The sequence below is a fragment of the Rattus norvegicus genome, chromosome 3 (assembly GCF_021556685.1).
Source record: "Rattus norvegicus strain SHRSP/BbbUtx chromosome 3, alternate assembly SHRSP_T2T, whole genome shotgun sequence".
NCBI classification, from domain to species: domain Eukaryota; kingdom Metazoa; phylum Chordata; class Mammalia; order Rodentia; family Muridae; genus Rattus; species Rattus norvegicus.
In genome coordinates this window covers 53,424,340-53,445,588 of record NC_141536.1, presented here as the reverse complement: position 1 = coordinate 53,445,588, position 21,249 = coordinate 53,424,340, and the positions used below count along the sequence as shown (strand labels likewise).

At 43.4% G+C, this 21,249-nt stretch overlaps 1 protein-coding gene across 1 annotated transcript in view; it reads left to right on the top strand.

Moving 5' to 3' along the window:
* The window catches only part of Lrp2 (LDL receptor related protein 2), a 157,788-nt gene that overhangs the window by 127,611 nt on the left and 8,928 nt on the right, over positions 1 to 21,249 (top strand). The window contains 12 exon segments of the mRNA NM_030827.2: positions 322 to 438; positions 1,770 to 1,907; positions 4,343 to 4,465; positions 7,485 to 7,613; positions 11,809 to 11,940; positions 12,761 to 12,892; positions 14,095 to 14,238; positions 15,483 to 15,648; positions 16,909 to 17,037; positions 17,735 to 17,955; positions 18,668 to 18,844; positions 20,782 to 20,901. Coding sequence (NP_110454.2) covers positions 322 to 438; positions 1,770 to 1,907; positions 4,343 to 4,465; positions 7,485 to 7,613; positions 11,809 to 11,940; positions 12,761 to 12,892; positions 14,095 to 14,238; positions 15,483 to 15,648; positions 16,909 to 17,037; positions 17,735 to 17,955; positions 18,668 to 18,844; positions 20,782 to 20,901 — 1,728 coding nt within the window.

Below are 21,249 nucleotides of genomic sequence, written 5' to 3'. Positions count from 1 at the left end.
GACCCTGGGGTAGAGGACAGAGTATTATGACATTCAATTTGGATTAAATGGTGGGTGTGGGTGAAATCATGTAACCTTGAAAATTAGAGAATTATTATTTCTGAGGAGGGATTTAAGAGCTGAGGTTACCCAACAGGGCAATAGGAGTTTTCCATATGCTGAGTAGAGAAATTGAATTTCAAGTTTGTCTCTTTTACTGGCAGCAGTGCGAGTTCACTGAGAGTCAGACATCGGGTGTGGGTAGGAAAGGAGCTATCATCTCTGCGCTCTGTGCGCCCAGTTCTGTGAGCTCTTCCGAGAATTACGATCTTTTCTCTTCAGAGATGAAGACCTGCCATCCTGAACATTTTCAGTGTACGAGTGGACACTGTGTGCCCAAGGCGTTGGCATGCGATGGGAGGGCAGACTGTCTGGATGCGTCTGATGAATCTGCTTGTCGTAAGTACCTGCTCGCCGGAGGTTCTGTGCATCTCAGTGCACACGAAGGGCAGTTCAGACACAGCCCACTTCTTAGTTGAAAAGCATAAGTATGTTCTCTTGAGCCTTCTCGTGACGCTCAGTTTGCCTGGGTCATTATTTCCCAGTGGACCTAGTTGTTTGCAGTGGCCATTCAGTAGTTATTCACAATAGATGGCTGATGATGCAGCTGCCACCTCCTGAAGTTCAGAGAGACATTCAAAGATGATGGGGAAAGGCAGTTTCGATACATGTGGCACTTGGCCAGAGAGACACAGTATGGTCTTCCTTCTAGAATGATTTGTGTCACTGAAAACTGGGTTCCTTAAGACATAAACATCCCTGTCTTTTTTGGTTTTCTGAGATGGGGTTTCTCTGTGTAACTGTGTCTGTCCTGGAACTAACTCTTCAGCCCTGCTGGTCTTGAACTCACAGAGATCCATCTCCCTCTGCCTCCTGAGTAGTAGTATTAAGTGTGTGACACTACATATCCAAAGACATATCCCTTTTTAATCTTAAGATAAGCCACAGCGATGCCAAGAAGTGCATGCTGACAGGAGTCTCCTGAGAGGCTCTGCCAGAGCATGACAAATACAGAGGTGGATGCTTGCAGCCAACCATTGAACTGAGAATGGGGTCCCCAATGGAGGAGTTAGAGGAAGGACTGAAGGAACCGAAGGGGCTTGCAACCCCATAAGAACAACAATATCAACCAACCAGGGCTCCCAGGGACTACACCACTACCCAAAGAGTACACATGGACAGAACCATGGCTCCAGCCGCATATATAGCAGAGGATGCCCTTGTTGGGCATCAATGGGAGGAGAGGCCCTTGGTCCTGTCAAGGCTCATTGCCCCAGTGTAGGGGAATGTCAGGGCTAGGAGGTGGGAAAGGGTGGGTGGGTGGAGGAACACCCTCATAAAAGTAGGGGAGGAGGAATGGGATAGGTGAGTTCCAGAGGGGAAACTGGGAAAGGGGATAACATTTGAAATGTCAATAAAGAAAATATCCAAGAAAAGAAAAGAAAACATAAGCCTTAGTAACAGGGGAATGAATAAGGAGTCACAATAGCAAGTGTTGAAGGAGCCCGACTTCAGGTTACAGATGAGAAATGGAACCTGGGACCTCTGGAAGAATAGCAAGAACTCTTACGCTCTGAGCCATCGCTCCAGCTCCCGATTAACCACTTTTTAAAATCTCCAGAGCTTTTTGGATTCGTCCCCGGTTAAGAACTATCGGTTTTCACAAAGTGGAGAAAACTGAATACGTCTACCTCATTAGCTTTTTGTGTGTGTCCCCTCCTTGCCAACAGCTACTCGCTTTCCCAACGGCACCTACTGCCCAGCCGCCATGTTCGAATGTAAAAACCACGTGTGCATCCAGTCGTTTTGGATATGTGATGGGGAAAATGACTGTGTCGACGGTTCCGATGAGGAGATCCACCTGTGCTGTAAGAGGGCGAGGGGACGGGTGGAGCGGACATTGCCTTGGTTGGCTACACCACACTCCGCAGCGTGAGGGCGTGAAGGGCAGATATGTAAATTTGAGGCCTGGTTAACGAGCAGTCAGTCCTGGTGATTTCATTTGGGCTTCTTGCTTTGGTCATCCAGCTGGAGCCTGAGGGCGATAACAGCCAAGTTTTAACCATGTGGGCAGTAAGTAGCAAACGTGGAAACCGGAAGTGCACACATACATATGAGCACAGGTTCTGAGGTTAAAGTGTGAGGAGGGGAAGGGATAAATTGTAACTCTTCTGCTCCATCCTTGAAGTACCCTCCCCTTGTCCCCTTGTCCCCTTGTAGAAAACCTGAAGACTTGATTCTTGAAACCCCTTCCCTGGATATAATAATTCAAGGCCATTCATTATATATACTTTGTTAAACATGAGTGGCTTGTTTGTGGTGTGGACAGGCCAGAGTCATAACACATGTTCTGGCTTGGGTTAGGCCTACGGAGGCAGAATCTGTAACGATGGGGCTTTTTATAAGATTAAAAGAGGATATGTGTGTGGGTGTTTGGTCTGCAAGTATGTCTGTAGACAGCACCGTACAGGGCTAACCGAAGAGGCCAGAAGAGGGCTCCAGATCTCCTGGAACTGGGTTACAGATGTGAGCTTCCATATAGATGTTAGGAATAGAGCCTGGGTGGTCTGGAAGGGCAGCAAGTACTCTTAATCTCTGAGCCATCTCTCCACCTCCCCATGACCACCTTTTAAAAGCTCCAGAGCTTTCTGGATTCGTCCCTGGTTAAGAAATATTGATTTTCACAAAGTGAATGAGACTGCAGATGTTTTGGGTCACTGGTGAGAAGCTAGTGTAATGATTCTCACAGGTATCACCAGGGGGAAGTATAAGAAATGCACATTTGCAAGCTTGGCTGGGCTCAGATGGCCCTGGAACCTGTCCAGGAAGAAACCTGTCCAGCGATTCAGAGGCAAGCTGTAGTTTCAGAAGGGACCCAGGAACATTTCTGCCTGAAATCTTCTGATGGGTTGAGCGAAGCGGCTATAATTCAATAATGCTTCCAAAATCCTGTAACTCTCGTTCTCTCCCTGCACCCTCCTACTCACTTTCCGTGCAGAGATGCCATTACCGGGAGTGATGTCAGAGTAACTCCTTCAGTGACCTCCAGTGCGGCCCGGCCTCGTCTTCACTGTTAACAACTACCTCTGCATTCAATTTTGTTTTTAACTTTGTGACTTAAAACTTCAGAAGCACTTAGCAAGTTTTTTCTTTCTGTAAGGCAAAACTGTCATAGCTAATACAATTAAATGTTGGAGAGGGGCAAGGACACAACACACAACACACACACACACACACACACACACACACACACACACACACACACCATTCCCCATACTCACACAAATGTTCAGCATTCTCTCCTAATATCTGCACCAGCCATTTACACCATATAATTCAAATAGTAGTTTCCCTAACAGTACTTTCAAGAATCAGCGCTGGGGGTTGACTCTGCCTTTTCTCTAAAGGATCCTCATTACAAGGATCATCTTTTGATTGCTATCTTTGGATAGTCAGAAAACCAAATAGCACAAGTCCTCCATTTAGAAGAAAAACACAGATAGACTTATGTGTCATTCACTGAATTTTGTGTATGAGTGTCTCAATTTCTTTCTTTCCTTCTTTCTCCTTCCTTCCTTCCTTCCTTCCTTCCTTCCTTCCTTCCTTCCTTCCTCCCTTCCTTCCTTCTTTCCTCCTTTCCTTCCTTCCTTCCTTTCTTTTTTTCTTTCCTTCTTTCTCTCTTTTGCTGTGGCGAAAAAGAAACTTGAAGAAGATAGGTTCAGGTTCCGGTCCATGATGGCAGAGGAGTCACAGGAGCAAGAGCTTGAAGTAATTGGTCGCACGATCCCGGAGCCATAAGCAGACAGCAGTGACGGTGTGCATGCCAGTGCTTGGCTCACTTTCCCGCTCACACAACACATTAACACTAACGATCTCAGGAGTTCACCGACACGTTGGTACATGCAGAGAGGACTGTGTCTCCGGTACCTGGGTGTGACCCTTTGCTCTTCCTAACTGCACAAGTAGCTGCTAGACAGGATGAAATGAAGATTTTGCGCTGTAGATATTTAACGATCACAATCAGAAGGGCAAACCGTAGTCTCCTGGCCACTAGGATAAGGACTCTTTTGTTATCCGGGTGGCTTTTCCAACTTCATGACTGACCACACGTGTCCTCCTTGTTCTGTGCCCTAGCCACAGAGATCTTTATAGAGCTTCAACCTACCACCTTTTTTCCTGATTCATCTTTTTCCCTTGTAAATCCTTTTCTGACTTGCCTCATTGTGTTGGTGTGTGTGTGTGTGTGTGTGTGTGTGTGTGTGACTTCTGCTTTTAACTTGCGGTTTCGTTTTTCGTTTTCCAGTCAACATTCCGTGTGAATCACCACAGCGATTCCGGTGTGACAACAGCCGCTGTGTTTATGGCCATCAGCTGTGCAATGGTGTGGATGACTGCGGAGATGGAAGTGACGAGAAAGAAGAGCACTGTAAGTAGCGTGGGAAAAGGGGAAGACAGAAACCAGGGTCCTTGGCTGTTCGTGAGCTGTTTCTCCGGGGCTTCTCATCGTCCTGGAGTGGTGGGTCACAGACATCGTGAATGCACACACTGCTCACACGCCACACCCTTCCTCTCTCACCTGAGTGCCCAATCTTTGCTTAAGCACTTAAATAAGCTGCTTTCCTGTTTCTTGTGAGAGAAAAATGAGAGAAAAGACTAAGTGCTGCTTGAGTCACGCTCCACGAGGTTAAGGATAATTTGTTGTCAAAGACGAGGACTCCACAACCTACAGTTGATAATTGCTCATCTGGCATGTGAATGTTTAATTCTTCCCGTGCTCAGCTGAAAAGATCATGTGAAGTAAGGTGCCACCGTGTTAGCATAGCTCACCTGGTATCCTTCCCGGATATGGAAATCCGTTTCATGGAGGAGAAAAGATGATGTATTATCTTTTAAAAGTCTATTGTTTTGCTATTTTATGTGTTTGGGTGTCTTGTCTGCATGTATGTCTACCTCTCATGCTTGCCTGGTGCCCAACCCAAGACTGGAAAATTGTGTCACCTAGACCTGGAGTTAGAGACATTGCGAGCTGCTTTGTGGGTGCTGAGAATTGAAAACAGGTTCTCCTGGAGAGCGTCCAGTGCTCCTAACCACTGATCCAGCTCTCCGTCCTTAGCGGATTAAAGAGAGAAGCTTGAAACTGGCTGTATTTCACATTGAAGTATTGGGAATAGTTGTACTTCTGTCTATAAGTTACTCTGTTGAGAGAGTTGATCAGTCTTTTGCTTAGAAGGAGACCACTGAGCAAATGGGAACAAGTAGCTTGTTTTAATTATGTTTCCCGTCCCCAATGAAAGCACGATAGAAATTTTATTTCATTCTACTTGCAATGAATAGATTAGACTCTTTGCGATCACCAGTACCAGTTCTGGGCTAGGATGACATGGGAAAAGCCTGAGTTTTACTGGAGTCAATACTTAACAGCACCTCGGCACTCTCTACGGCATGGAGGCATCAGACATAAGTGGTATATTCAGCCCGTGTGGATATTGTGAAGGCCCCTCTTGGATCAGAAGGGATCCGGTTAGGTCGGGATGACTCTGCCAGGAACATCTATGCCTCCTGTGCTTCCAAGATGCTGGCCCTCCTCTTTAGCCCTAGTGTCTTGTTTGCTTTCCTCCCCATATGATGTGCTATGTGGACCATGCCCTCCTAAAGGATGTACAGCTGTCTAATGTCACTTGTAGTAGGTTGGAGCCCAAGACTCCTTTCAAGAAAGGAAAGATTTTGGTTAATGATGCACAGTACAACACAGTGTACTGCATCTTAACCTCTGTAAACTGTGAATGCGTTGAGACTATTACTTTTAAAGATAATAGTATTTAATATGACAAATTCAGCCGTTTGGTATTCTGCTGCTACTAAAGCTATAACGGGCTATCAGAATTCTATTGGTAGAATACATCCGCTTTTGAGACTGTGTTTTTGAACAAGAAACAGGAAAGAAACAACGCGTAGTCTGGGTAACATTTTTGTATTCCTAGCCATATGTTAATGAGCTGATGAGTGTATTTTCTGTTCGAAGCACTATGAATTAGCTTCTCTCATTCACCAATTTGAGGGATTATCTTTAAAATCATTGTTTTTAAGATGTCAATTCTTGAATTTCTTTCTTGCTCTTTTTTTAAAAAAGATTTATTTATTTCTTGTATGTGAGTAAACTGTTGGCTCTCTTCAGACACCCCAGAGGAGGCCTCAGATTCTGTTGTGAGCATCAGATGGTTGTGAGCCACCATGTGGTTGCTGGGATTTGAACTCAGGACCTCTAGAAGAGCAGTCGGTGCTCTTAACTGCTGAGCCATCTCTCCAGCCCCTTTCCTTGTCTATTCGATGTCATTGTTCTGGATCCATTCTTCCCACTGTCAAAATAGCACACGTTAGAAAACCATATACAGGTTATAGTCTTCCTGAATCATGTTTTAATTCACGCTTAAATTTCATGATGAATCAAAGGGTTCTGGTCTTGGCATATTCAGCCACACACTTCTCTCAGGGACCTAGAAGGAATATGAGCTGTTTGCCTCTGCTCAGTTCTAAAGTAGACAACTTCACTGAATGGCGTTCCTCTGAGAAACCTCTTTTATCTGTCTCCTTTCTTATTTTCTCACACACCTTTGTAACACTTCACAACCACTTCTGAGTTAGGAGGAAGAAGGACATTTCGTTGAACCTTGGTGTCCCTTGGCCTGTGTTGTTTATCTTAGAGCCTTTTAACCTACAAATTCTTCCTACCTGGGACTCCCGTGTGGTCAGCTTGTCCCATACTGCAAAGGTTTTTACCCTTATTTTCTTGCATATCTGTTAATATAACAACCAGTTCTGACCATCTGTCTTTCTTAAACACCTTTGCTGAGTAAGGACAGGCTGGGCACACTGACACACTCCTTTCTAACGTCTTTCCCTAGACTCTCAAGTGCTGTAAGTAAGCACATGATCTGCCTTCTCTCTCCACCCACTGCACTGCCATTGTATATAACCTTGATCTCCCTACTGTTAAGCCGATGCCAAATATTTTCAGTTTTTGATTTAGAAAGATCCTACTTCTCTCATCGCTCTGTATTACTCAGAGTAATTGATTTTGCAGCAAACCAAGAAATCTCTGAGTCTTAACACAACAAAGAGTTCTTTCTTGTGTGTATAAAGGACCGTGCAGCTTGCCGGGCATCCATCTTGGAGCTAGCCACCTGACATACCTGCCTGCCAAGGTTCCAACCCCAGCATAGGAGACAGTGTGAAGGCACATGGGCTTTGAATTGCTTTAGTCCAAGGGTGACATATGTCACTTCCAATTCACAGCCCAATGGCTAGAACTCATCACTTGGTCTCAATCTAGCTGCAAGGGAGCCCGGGAAAAGTGGGGGAAGCATGCATTTATCTGTGAATGGACAAGTGAAGCAGTCTGTTTCAGTGAGGAAAAGTTTTGACTTTGCCTTGTTCTTAAATTGCAGGTAGAAAACCAACCCACAAACCGTGCACAGACACTGAATATAAGTGTAGCAATGGGAACTGCATTTCGCAGCACTACGTGTGTGATAATGTGAATGACTGCGGAGACCTTTCTGATGAAACTGGTTGCAGTAAGTAAACACTTAGTTTTATATTTCACGATGGTAAAATAACCAGACAGGCTCTCAAATGGCCCAGATGGACCTCAAACACTGTGTAGTCAAGGATCACCTACAAGTTTGTATTCTCCCGGCTCTAGGTTCAAGTGCTAGGATTAGAGGCTTGTACCATCATGTGTGGCTCCTTCTTTTAAGTAGAAGAAAGGGTTGGAGGTGGTTAGTATAATCAAAGGATGGATTTGGTTCACTTGGAACTGTTGAGGTCATATTAGTTCACTCCTTTGACATCCCTTCATAGCTCACATGCACACAATTTAATTGTTACTGCCCCACTGGGTGGCTGGTATTGTCCATCTCAGTATTGATGCTCAAGAAGTTTAAGTCTCTTGCTGAGGAGCAAAGAGAGTAACAGAAGCAGAAATTAAGCGTCTATGGGACTCCAGGCAAGGAGAGTGGCCTCTGGTGCCTTCAGGCAGCTGCTGTGTTATTTTCGACACAGTCTAAGCTCTTGCAGTCAGTCAACTAGCTATTGTGTGTATGCGTACTCAAGCATGCCATAGGGTGTGTACATCAGAGTAAAATTGTATGGTATGGTTCTTTCCATAGGTTCCAGACATGGAACACAGGCTGTCCCAGTGGCCTCTGTGGGAGCTATTTAAACTCTGAGAGCCTGAAACTGGTTCTTTAGCTCCGTGTGTTTTCAACTTCTTGGGTATTACATGGTTCCCTCCTGAATTGTCCATCTGCCCCCCAACCCCAGCCATACCCTGAGGCATCCAGAAGACTTTTTGATAGTTACTAATGACCACACTGAGTTGGCTTGCCACTAATCTCACCCTTTCAGAGGGACTTGGAGCGCTTGTTAAAATAAAGTGACTTGATTAAGTTTTTGATAGAATTTGGAAAGCCAGGTGGCAGATTTTGACACAGAGACTGATACGTAAACAGCTTCAGAAGGCTAGCAAATTTCCAAGTTTGACTTATGCTAAATGAGACTTCCTCTCGTTGCCTGTGCCTGTGTTTAGGGCAATACCTTCTATTCAAGTGGAATTTCACTGAAAGTTGGTTTAGTTAAAGGAAATAAGCAGTATCACATTAAATTCTTTTTAGATGTGACATGGAATTCAGATATGGGCTTGTCATTCATTTGACACGGGTATAGAATTCTTTCATCTTTCTTTCTTTTTCTTCCTCTTTTTTATTTCAAAACAGGGTCTCACTGTGTAACCCTGACTGTCCTGGAACTCACTATGTAGACTATAGTGTCTTTGAACTCATGGAGATCCACCTGCCTCTCCTTCCCACATGCTGGGATTAAAGGCGAGCTCCACGAGGTGTAGAATTATTTATGATGCCAGTGCTCAGGGTCCCCCAGGCCCCTTACCTTTTTCTCTTCTTTCTTCCTGGTTCCTCACTACTTCCCCTTCTCTTCCTCCCTTTACATTCTGTGTCACTGTTGAAGTCAAGATAGGAGTTTTAAAAAATTAAGATGTAGATCATGATGTTTTGAAAATACAGAGAGAAATCATTGCTTATGCATCACATGCATGTGACACGTGCATCGCCTGAGCATGAGTGTGCCTAGAGCCCCCAGACCTGTCAATTACTACATTTTCAGTCATGGGAAGACATGCACATTTTCCTAGCACTATTTGATTATAGAGGAAATAACTCGAAGTCAGGCTGCAGATAGAATTTCTGTGATTGTAAAGGTAAAGTAACTTGCTATTTCTGTGACATTTTTATTCCTTTTCTTTAATAAACTGGAAGCTAGACCGGCTGGCTTATAAAGAGAGATCCATATGCTTATGTTTGTAGAAGCTGGTTGCTAGGCAACTGCTCTGGCACAAAGCTGCACGCCCAGCCTTAATGCCACTGTTCTGTGGACCAGGGTGAGGGCTAGATGCTCCTGGTCTTCAGATGAAAGAAGTTGTGTGGAAATCTTCCATCCCAAATGCTGTGATAGCTCTGCTCTTGTTAAGGCCTCTTACCTTGGAGGAATAATGATTCAGTCAAAGGAGCGCTTTCTGTATTCTGGATCTCTAAATTACAGTTGGACTTCAGAGATGAGAGAGGACTGCACAGTCCAGTGGTAGAGTCGTGAGAACGTTTCGCTGTAGAGATACTATGGCATTGCAGAGAGAATCACAAGCTTGCCAACCTGTGCAAAGCAGAAAAATTCCCAGAGACACCCAAAACGCTGAAACTGTCCCATGAAGAACTAGGAAACTTGGAAAGGTGTATTTATTTTGCAATATATAGTTATTGGCAGCTCAGACGTCTAAGCTTTCACGACTGTAATTGTAAAGTGGGCAGTGGTCAACTGAGTGGCATTCTCCTACTCTTGAAACTCATTGTTTTTAGTCTATCCTAAATCTATAAATGAATACCTTCATTACGCCATAAGGAATCCTGCGATGCGGTCAGGGAGACAGAAATAGAAGCCTCCTTTCATCTGAATCAGGAAAGTCCGCATTTTCTTTAGCTGAAATAATTATAACCCGGTAGCCAAAACACATTTCATTTGAAAGGTAGATGAGGCTTGACTCCTGAGGCCAACACGGCTCACCACTCCCTCATTCAGCTTCTCCACATGACCTAAGATTGGGAGTAGGTGACAGAGGATGAAAGAAAGCTGACAGTGACAGGAATGGGTGACTTGTAGAGATTGCCAGGGACAAGATCAACAGGCAAGGATGAGAAAAGGGATTTGGACAGAATCCATGCTGTGAGGAATTTATCCTGGATAATGTAGACCTCAGAAAATTAGGGATAAGAATAGCCTTTTAGCAGGCTCCAACACAAACAAGCTATCTTTTGCTTATTATAAAGACAATAACGTCTAGAGATGTTAATAATAAGTAGAGACTGGGTGTAGCTCAATATTCATGTCGTAGAGTGGCATGCATGTTTAGCATGTGCAAAGACCTAAGGTTGAAGACTCAAGCACCAGAAGAAATGAATTTATCTAAATCTCATAACCAATAAAGCTTTACTCCACTTTGTATGTTATTTCTACAGTTGATACACTATTTTAAACAATGTTGCAGTCTTTTTCCGTTTGTTTTTAGATATTTCCCATAGCAAAGTATCATTTGAAGCCTCAGATCTTCATAACAACCCATAATATAAATAATCAAAACACATCGTTTCTGAGATATATGCTTCCTTTTATATTTTAACGTCTCAAAATGAAGTACATTTTACAAATCATAACGTGTCATAGTGCAAGTTCTCATTTTCTGTATCACTAATGGTGTATCAGTGGTAACTTAGAGATTTAAGACAGCACAGTGTATCTTATTTCTTCCTTACTGTTGAAAATATAATTATGCTCTTTTTAAAAACCTGTCAGTGCTATAATCCTTAAACACAAATCGTAGCACATCCTTTTATCCCTCCCTAGGGGAAATTCATTAGTAGAGTGGCAGTAAAAAGATATGAATATATTATTTTTATTGATTATCTTCTGTGTTGCTGGTAATGGAACTCGGGGCCTTCTGCGTGCTGGGTAATTCTTTATCACTAAGCTACAATGGCAGCCAATCAGGGGTATCATTAAAGTAGTGTAAGAGGAATGTATATTATAAAATTCCTGCTATATATACTAATTAAAGGCTTTAGATATGAACTAGACAAATTCCTAGGCAGACACAAACACTAAACTGTATCAAAAAGTATAAAAGGAAACCTGAACAAACTTGTTTAGCGATGTGTAGTTGTTGAGAGTTCAGATTCAGTCTTTGTAATAAGCATCTTGTGTGTGTATGTAAGTGTATCTTACTACACCTCGATAAACACTTTCAATTAATTGGCTAATACTAGGCAAAATTATAATCTTATAACTAATTTTGTTCTAACCCCCCCTCTCTGTGTATGTGTGTGTTTGCACATGCGCACAAATATACTTACTGTCTGTCTACCTAATCGCATAATGAGCAAGAACATGCAGTGTTAGCTGTGCAGCCTCTGGTTTCATAATTTCTGGCTCTGGTGTTGGATACTGTGTCTGAGGTGAGCCTGGTAGAGCTGTGTATGATGGGAAATGGCCTCACGGCTCAAAGACCAGTGCACATTTGTGTAGATGACATCAGGGCTTCCGGAAAAGGGTCATATGAAGGCGCTGTGTAGTTGGCCATGTGTCTGTGTGCTGGTGGCTGACCTGCCTCTTATCCTTCACTTACAATGCTGAGATTTTGTTTTCCAGATCTAGGAGATAACAGAACGTGTGCTGAAAACATATGTGAACAGAACTGTACCCAGCTGAGCAGCGGAGGCTTTATCTGCTCCTGCAGACCCGGGTTCAAACCTAGTACTTCGGACAAAAATTCCTGTCAAGGTAGAACAATTTTCCTTCGATTGTTACTTAGGGAACTTTGCATTTTTTAAGGTTCTCCACCTATTGCCTTTTAATTAAGCCATTGAGGTAATTTCCTTAATGGGCTGACCTCCTGGTGCACAGTGTCAATAATGGATTATTGACACTTATGTATTATTATACCTAAGTCAGTGAAATAAAAGCAGCAGAAACCAAAAGGCTCAATCTCTTCGCCATGAGTCAAATCCCATGTATTTATTACATACCTACTTAGGCAAGACATAAGTAAGTTCTGTGGCATGGGCTCAGAAGGTAGCCCATCAAGGCGAGAGATGACTGTGATTTTATGTATTTTTCATCATGCATATTACTATGTCTAACTCTTGACACTACTAGGGACTGAACCTAGCAATCTATCACAAAGTTACCACTCCAACCACTTAAGGGATAATTTAAAGAGTTCTTTTGGTTATTAAAGCAGATCAGTTGTTACACCAAATGGGTGGCTCCTCTTGGAGCCGTTTCGTTAACAGAAGGGAAGCGATGCCAAACATCAACCATATAGATGTTTGTAGCAAGGAAGCATTTGCCTTACTATTGCATGAAGTCATGCAGCTTTACTTAAATCACCCTCTGTCTGTCGTTGACCAGCTTTTGGCGGGGTGGGGGTGGGGGTGCTTTAGGTTCAGTGGTAGTCCATTGAAGTTTTCCTTTTATTGTGGAATGTGTTCAACACATTTTGGTTTCCTGTGCACTCTTCTTGGTCCTCATTGCTTGGGAATTCTAATTCTGAATGGGGCAGAAAATGTGTTGCATTCTTGGTTCTTAATTTTGCCTGCAGACATCAATGAATGTGAGGAGTTTGGCATCTGCCCCCAGAGCTGTCGAAACAGCAAAGGAAGTTATGAATGTTTCTGTGTCGATGGCTTCAAGTCTATGAGTACCCATTATGGAGAACGGTGTGCAGCTGATGGTACGATGGGTCCATGTTTGGAACAAGTCACCTGACATAGCAGGAAATTAATTTCCACTTTCATAGTCTCAGCTACGTCTTTCCTAACATCAAATCATTAGGTTTACAATTTAGGCAAACCTAAGAACCCAGCTAATGAAAAAAAGGATAAATAGTGTATGGAAGTGACAAGAAGAGAAAGACTAAGTCAGAAACATTATCTTCCAAACTGCAGAGATCTGCTCTAAATCGACATTTCCTAGTAAAGGAGTTTATGGCTTTATTTAGGATTTGAAGTTGGTTCTAGACGTTAAGAAATGTATCGAGAACACGGTGGGTTAAACTGTCCAACATGTCTACGTAACACAGAGCTGGGTGATTCAGGTACGTGCTTGTCAAGCAGACCTGGGTGTTTTATCCTCCAAACAGCTTTCGAGGGAGCAGAAACCAGAGCGAAGTATTTGAACAGCTGGTCTTGCAATTAAGCAGCAAATTAAAAAAAAAAAGTTTAAATCTTTTAACTGAAGGGGATAGCTGAAATAAATTTGAATATTCATATAAAACATAATGTCAAGTCTGAGGAATTATATGCAATGAACTTTTAAAAGTCACTTAAATTACATTTGATTGACATTTTTGCAAGTAAATTAAAAATTTAAAATTCTAGAGAAGTATTTTGGGATGAGTCACCGTCGAAAGAGCTGCTTTAAGTTTTAAAAAAAAATCCCTAAAAATTCGAGAACAAGCTGGCTTGCCTCTCATTAGCTAGCAGTTAAATTGGGCTGTGGAGGTGATTATCTGTTAAGACAATCACAAACCCTGCCAGTCAAGAGCTGAGAGCAGATTGCTCCCTGGGATGCTCTGGGCAGGACCTTGAACTATTTCTTCAGTGAGACTCCATGTCTACATTCTTATCAGTGGATGACTTGTGGTAAAAATGGGTGATCTTTGCAGTAGTCTTGTCTAAACTGCCATTGGGCACAAGTAAATACAAAACTCTATAAATTAGTTTAAAAACAAAAAAAGTGATGCTCACATCTCTGGATTTTGACTCCCAAGGATAGCCAGCCGTGAGGGTCAGGTTTCTCTAAAAGTAACTCCTCCCCCTCCTTCCTCCTCTTATCCCTGCCCACAAGTGAAATACCTTTAGTGCATTTAATACCTACTTCTTAAACATTCCAGTGGCGTTCAGAGAGACAAAGCAGCCCTTTGTTGGTTTACAGGAAGCCCTCCTCTCTTGCTCCTGCCTGAGAATGTCCGAATCCGGAAGTACAATACCTCCTCTGAGAAGTTCTCAGAGTATCTGGAAGAGGAGGAGCATATCCAAACTATTGACTATGACTGGGATCCCGAGCACATAGGCCTCAGTGAGTATGAGACTTGAGACCGGTCATTGCATTGATTTTCTTGATTCTTAGATGGTGAGTTTGTGGGGATTTCCATTTCGTACCCAATGGAGTTTTATGGCCTGATTGGAAGTGGAGGCTCCTGTCCTAACCCTAACCTAACCCTGGATCTTCACTGTGGACTTGGGTCCCTGTCAGAGTTTCTTGACTTCCCATTGAAACTTCTCTCCACGTCTCCTTGTATTTTAAAACCCCCTATCTTTGCATACACAGCTACCCCATGCTTTCTACCACAGCATTGTGGCAGATTTCTGAGCACCCGATGTCACCACTGTGACATTCTGTCAGAGTCCCACAAAAGCTCACCATGAGGCAATAGCATTTTGTACGTGCTTCTAGACGCATGCTACATGCCTTTTGCAGCTAGTGGTTCGAATGTCTCTTCTAATTGTGTGCCCTTTGGAGACTGAACCTAATGCATGTCTACAACCCCAGCTCCTGACTGATATCTACTGTAGACAGTGTATACAGAGGGCACTAAAAGATCTTGGCTGGATGAAGGAAAAAATGAACAGTGCCTGTCGTTGGGCATGGTCTTCTGTCCTTATGTCCTGTTGTCTAGAGTTTTGACATCAAGCATTGTTACAATTCTTTAGATCTCATTTTTTTTTTTAGACTGTAAAGTATTAGTAATAATCTCATTCTTATCTACCTGAGAGAGTTTTTGTGGGGGGTGGTGGTAAATGTAACAACATGTGAAATGTTTATGATCTACTAATAATGATGCCAATGCAAAACGTATTATGCTATTTTCACATTTATTTATGCAATGCAATATTTTTCTTTTCACCTCTAAGTTTATTTCAAGATGATACCTGTTTAGGAAAGAAGTGTATGCCCACCATGCTCTGAATTTCAGTCTTAATCTTTGTGTGATCAGAGTAACCTTTGTGTTTATTGGATGGGGGCAGGAGGCTTACAAGTTAAAAGTCTCCTGAACTACTAGGTTGTGGGCCCTGTCTTGGGTGGACCACATTGAATACCCATTGAATAGCCATTGAATAACTCCTCAGCCTTTCGGTTATGACCAAGTATAAAACACCTTTTGTATCTTGTTGTAGCAGCGGAAGTTTCTGGTTCAAGTATGATGTGTATTGAGGTTTGATGTAAGGGAATTAATTGCATTATGAAAGCGAGGAGGTAGAGAGATCAGTGCATGAATCTATGAGAGCCAAGACCCACTCTTACTGTGCATTCCTCTCTAGGTGTTGTCTATTACACTGTGCTGGCACAGGGCTCTCAATTCGGTGCTATCAAACGTGCCTACATTCCCAACTTTGAATCTGGTAGTAACAATCCCATACGTGAAGTTGACCTGGGCTTGAAATATTTAATGCAGCCAGATGGATTAGCCGTGGACTGGGTCGGAAGGTAAATCTGTCACTCGTCTCTCTTGCCCATTTCATTTTCATGAAGGAGTTCCGAGTCACCAGGGCACATGTGTTATAATGGGAGCTCAGCAGCTGGCCCAGATCAGCCCTGCATGGGCCAGCTCTGGCTACAGCAATCACCCCTGCTTGCCTCTGTGTGCAATGCAGACATTGTCCTTTTCTGTATTCAGTGTACACCACAAGATTCTATGTTAGATGTAAGAGCTCGGTATTCCGAGACTAACTTTGATCATGGCAGTGTTCTTCAAGTGTATTAATTACTTAGAGATTAAACATCTCATCTGATCATTATTTGGGAAAAAGGACAAGCCACAGTTTTTAGTATCCAAGCTAACTGATAACCAACTGGAGAGTAAATAGAGCCTTTACTCCTGTTTGTTCTGTTCTGTTGGGCTATCTAGAACCTTCTAGCTCACAGTTTGGATGACCTCTAGCTTAGAACCCTCCGTAGAATCTTGCTCACACTGATGCCTGATATCAAAGTATTACCAATTACCCCTTCTTCCTGGAAGAGGCTCGCATGGCCAGACACTGGTGGAAGAGTGTCTTGACCTTGAAAATGAAATAAGAAAGGGAAGCCTCAGTGGCTCCCTACCTGCCTGGAGAATGGGGAATCATTTGAAGTACAAATTCATTTTTCCCTTTAACAATCTTGCCCAGGGAGATTTGAGCTTCTCCAAAGAAGTTAATTGAGTCCCCAGTGTGCCTGGAGGCTAACAGAAGGTTCACCCTCAGCAGAAAACCTGGCCTTAGGGAACCCATTACAGAAACCTCTGGCTGTTAACTCACCTGCAAGGAAGTGGTAGTGGCCCTCCCATCTGAATTTTACCTTTTTCTGAACTGAGGGGTGAGGGAACTAAGACCCTGCAAGAGTTCATTCTGTTTGCCAGAGAGTGGGCTCACAGCCTTAGGCATGGAAATAGGGCAAGGCTAGGCTTTGCTGAGCTTTTATTTTGAAATGTTACTTCCACTCATCTTTGGGGCCAATGCTCAATTCTCCTTGATTACAGTTGTGCTCATTGCCAAGGGAGAAGAGACTCATGGGCAGTAAGAATGAAAAACCACACGCCTTAGTCTGCCTGTGGAAGCATGTGACAAGCACAGCTACAGCGGCTGTGTATTTTCAGGTGCTCGAGTGTCGGTTGCCCTGGCTAGAAACTTACACATTAAATTTTCTCATTTCTTTTTAAATCATTGGTCCAGGCATTTCTGTTGTTTAACTCTGTCCCTCTACATCCAGGCATATTTACTGGTCAGATGCTAAGAGCCAACGGATTGAGGTGGCTACCCTCGATGGAAGGTACCGGAAGTGGCTGATCACCACCCAACTGGATCAGCCAGCTGCCATTGCTGTGAATCCTAAGCTAGGGTAAGTATTTGAAGAGCTGCTCTAGTCAATATATAGCTTCTACTGGAGAAACACCACTTTGGGATGTGCCTGAGAATCCATCTGCTTACACGAATCCTCTTTCTGCACTTTCGTTTGGATGCATTAAAAAGCATCTTGCTGATTGAAATTCCGCTGGCAATTTGGTTGTGTTTCACTGGCGATAAAATTTTATTTCCAGAGTGTGAAAAATACATAGAGGTCCTGTTCATACACAGACATTGCTTACTTATAGAAACATTACAGTCAGTAGCTGACCTCCCTGTGAGAGAGAACTAGTTTGGTCTTTTCCTCTTGAGTTTTGACATTTACACGGATATTTAGCAAGCACATTGCCTCTCTGGACAGGACCGGTGTTCTGTATTTGTGTTTGAAACACTGAGTTATTATTACTTTGATTTTGTGGTCTTCCCTATGTGAAATCATGGCCCTTAGGCAGTCAGTGGTGATGCTTAAACTGTGCTTCCCTGAGAAGATCTAACTCCTAACGAGGGCTTGGCCTTAACACCAAAACTATGCTTCTCGTGTGTAACATATATTGGAAATCAAGAGTGGTCTTTATAGAAACAGTATTACCCACACTCGGGAAAGCGGTCGGTTGCACCATTGGCAATGCTTCCAGTGCCACAGAGCGAGGAAGCTGCGTGAGTTGCTTCAGTCAGGAAATTTTCCGTTATAGGCTTATGTTCTGGACTGACCAGGGAAAACAGCCCAAAATCGAGTCTGCCTGGATGAACGGGGAACATCGCAGCGTTCTGGTTTCTGAGAACCTTGGCTGGCCAAACGGTCTTTCCATAGATTACCTGAATGATGACCGGGTCTACTGGAGCGACTCCAAAGAAGATGTCATTGAAGCCATAAAATATGATGGGACTGACAGGAGACTTATCATAAATGAAGGTTAGCAGTTAGGATTTGTGTCCCAGTAATGCTCTAACATATTTTCACTAAGTCTTAGGATACGGCTTATGTAATTCCTCAGATTTGTTTCCACCCGGCTGCTCTATTAAATCCAAACTAATTCACAACAATAGTCCTTTTCACATTTCACAGATCGGATCATGAAAGAACTAAGGTTTCTGTTAGGCCCCTCTGAGACTGTGTCTTCCTGATGTTAAGTCTTGTGTGTTCTTACTAATATATGAATAACTGCCTCTAGGCCTGTTCATCTTCCGTGTGCTAGCCTGTTCTCATTTGCCATGTGCTAGCCTGTTCTCATTTGCCATGTGCTGGCCTGTTCTCATTTGCCATGTGCTGGCCTGTTCTTGTGCTCAACCAGAAACATGTAAGGAAAGGAGTGTTTTGTTTTATTATTCAAAACCTAAAACAGACATCTTACAATCCAGGACATACCACATTTCTCCTTACTGGCTAGTATTCTCTTACATTTAAAGTGGGGGATGGGGAGGGTCTTAGCATTGTTTTTTAAAGATGGAATTAAATGGGCAGCTTTAAAGTCAGACCATTCATACCGACTCGGTTTAAGTTTTCCTGGATTCTCCATGTGCCTCTTTCAGAAAGTCTGCCCAAGCACACTACATAATTACTTCCAGCCAAATGACTGGGTATCGTGGCTCACTAGCTCTGCTCTGTTTCTCCTATTTCTGTGCAGCGATGAAGCCCTTCAGTCTGGACATCTTCGAAGACAAGCTATACTGGGTAGCTAAGGAAAAGGGAGAAGTGTGGAGACAAAATAAATTCGGGAAAGAGAACAAAGAGAAAGTGCTGGTGGTGAACCCGTGGCTCACTCAAGTTCGAATCTTCCATCAACTGAGATACAATCAGTCAGGTGAGACCAGCCTCGGGAAGAGGTGTTCCTCGTGGACCCGACACCTTATTTTGGAATACTGGATATAGTGTCAGTGGATGAGAAGGGTCATAATGGGGGAGTAGTTCTGGTTGGGTGCGTCAAACATTTTGAGTGTAGAAAGAGAACATTCTAGGCTGAATGAGAAGATATAAGTCCTGAGCACACAAAAAACTCATTAGAAACGTTTCAGTCCGTGCTTGACATTTACAGAGATAGACTTTTAGGCCACAGACTCTAGCAGACATGAATGTCTCGTGAACGTCAGGAATCGTGTTCATTCTTAAGATGGCAAAGACGTAAGGAAATACCTCTTTCTTTCTGCACCAATCAGACCTGCTTCCTAGGTTACCTGTGTTCTAGATCATGTTTCTGCATTGTGGGGAGAAAAAGACAGGATATTTTTGAAATGAGCAAAGACTTGGCCTTTACCAAGTTATCTATTACCAGATTCTTTCTTTAGCACTAGCATAACTGTCACTTCTCGTCTCAGGGGGAAACATTTGATAACTCGTCATAAAACCAATGGGATGCCTTTAAGCTTGATTCTATCCAATCCAAAGCTCAATTTATTTGTTTTTCTCACTGTTTTGGTGGTCTGTCTCTGGCTGAATTCTTCTATAAGCATGCATAAGTCATTCCCATCTAATCTGTATTTCTGAATTGGGGACAGAGTTCACAGATGTCTGAGACCCTGTATTAGCCTTGAGGCTCAAGTGATCTTGTGCCTTTCATGACCTGGTGACCAGGTCCACAGTAAAACAGAAATCCAGGACATTCCTCCAGTCACTGCAGCTCTGGTTCCCAGGCTGATTCAGAGGACGGCCTGGGGTTCCTCTTACTTCTCAAACGTGCTAGATTGACGTTCACTCTGGATCAACAGTCCTTAGGTTTTAGCATGGATCAGACTGGCAGACCTTGTTAAACGTGGCTTGCAGTGTCCTACCTGTAGGCGTTCCCGGCCATGGTGCTTTCAGGGCAATGTGAAACCAGTTCGCCAGTCCTTTGCTACTCTGTGCAGACATCAGATGTAGATTGGTTACAATGCAGATGCCTAGACTTCACTTGAACTTCTGAAGCAGAATCTGAATTTATGCTGATGTAATGTCACCTAAAAATGTAAGGGTCTCTCCTCCAGAAAGTTGAAAAAATAGTCAATTGGGGCAGATTTGGATGTGGCTTTTGTAATGTGTCTGATATCTGATAATTGATATCAGATAATCTGATATCTATGCCTTAGCCAAGATTGTATTTTGGTTGGTGGCAAATAAAGATCACAGAATATTAGTCTGAGTAAGGATCTGGGAAACATGACTCTAATTTAACCCTCGGATCCTTCACAACCCATGTGGGAGTATGTTTCAAATGATTCTGAGATTATATGACGTTTCAAGATGGTACTAGTTAGGCTCCATCCCAACGTAATGTTTTGAGTGACTCCCAGCTCATTCTGTCAAATCAGTTAATTTTATTTACAAAGAAACTGAAGCCCACAGTAAAATTCTTTCCAGAAGGTTTTGTAGAAAGCTCTGGGTAGATTTGATGTTATGACCCACCTGGATTTGGGCAATGGCAAGTCTTGTTATAAGGCATTCATTGATCTTTTGAGCCATTTAAAACTGCTTGGTACTAACAGATGTCAAGATTATGCCTGAACCAAGCAGACACTCACCTTCCAACAGCAGAGATGAATGGGCAACAGTGGAGACTGTGACTAGCACAGAAATCACATGGGAGGTCTGTGCCACTTTGGTAGGGTGGCACAGAGGGTCATGTAGGTGAGTGTGGGTCTCCAGGGAACAAGTGGCCTAGAGGTCCTGGATGCTGCTTGGGCAGAGCCACATCAGTTAGTAGGCCTGCCTTGGCTGAGGTACCCAGTCTCCTGTCAGGATCTAACTCTGTTCTCATCTCTTTCCCAGTGTCCAACCCTTGCAAGCAGGTCTGTAGTCACCTCTGCCTGCTGAGACCAGGAGGCTACAGCTGTGCCTGTCCCCAAGGCTCCGACTTCGTAACTGGCAGCACTGTCCAGTGTGATGCAGGTGAGAATCCTCACTGCTTGGGAAGCCTCGGGGCCTTCAGGAACTCAGAAGATCCTGTGTGTTGTGATCTTTGCAGATTCAACTTGGGAGTAGCTAGAAAGGGGGATGAGGGAACCAGGAATTGCTGTGTGAGGCTCTGGGTGCCGTCATGTTGCTATTTATGTTATAAGGACGTTTCAAAGACTAAATTTTCTGTGAGACTCTTCCTCCTTTCTTCCTCCCCGTCACGGTAGATTCCCCCTTTTCCCCAGAATTCATTCGAGGTGGAGAACTATTTCCTGCGGTGGGAGGAGCTTACATAGAGCAGGGAGGGGCTTGAGGACACTGCTGCTTTTCTCACATGCACAT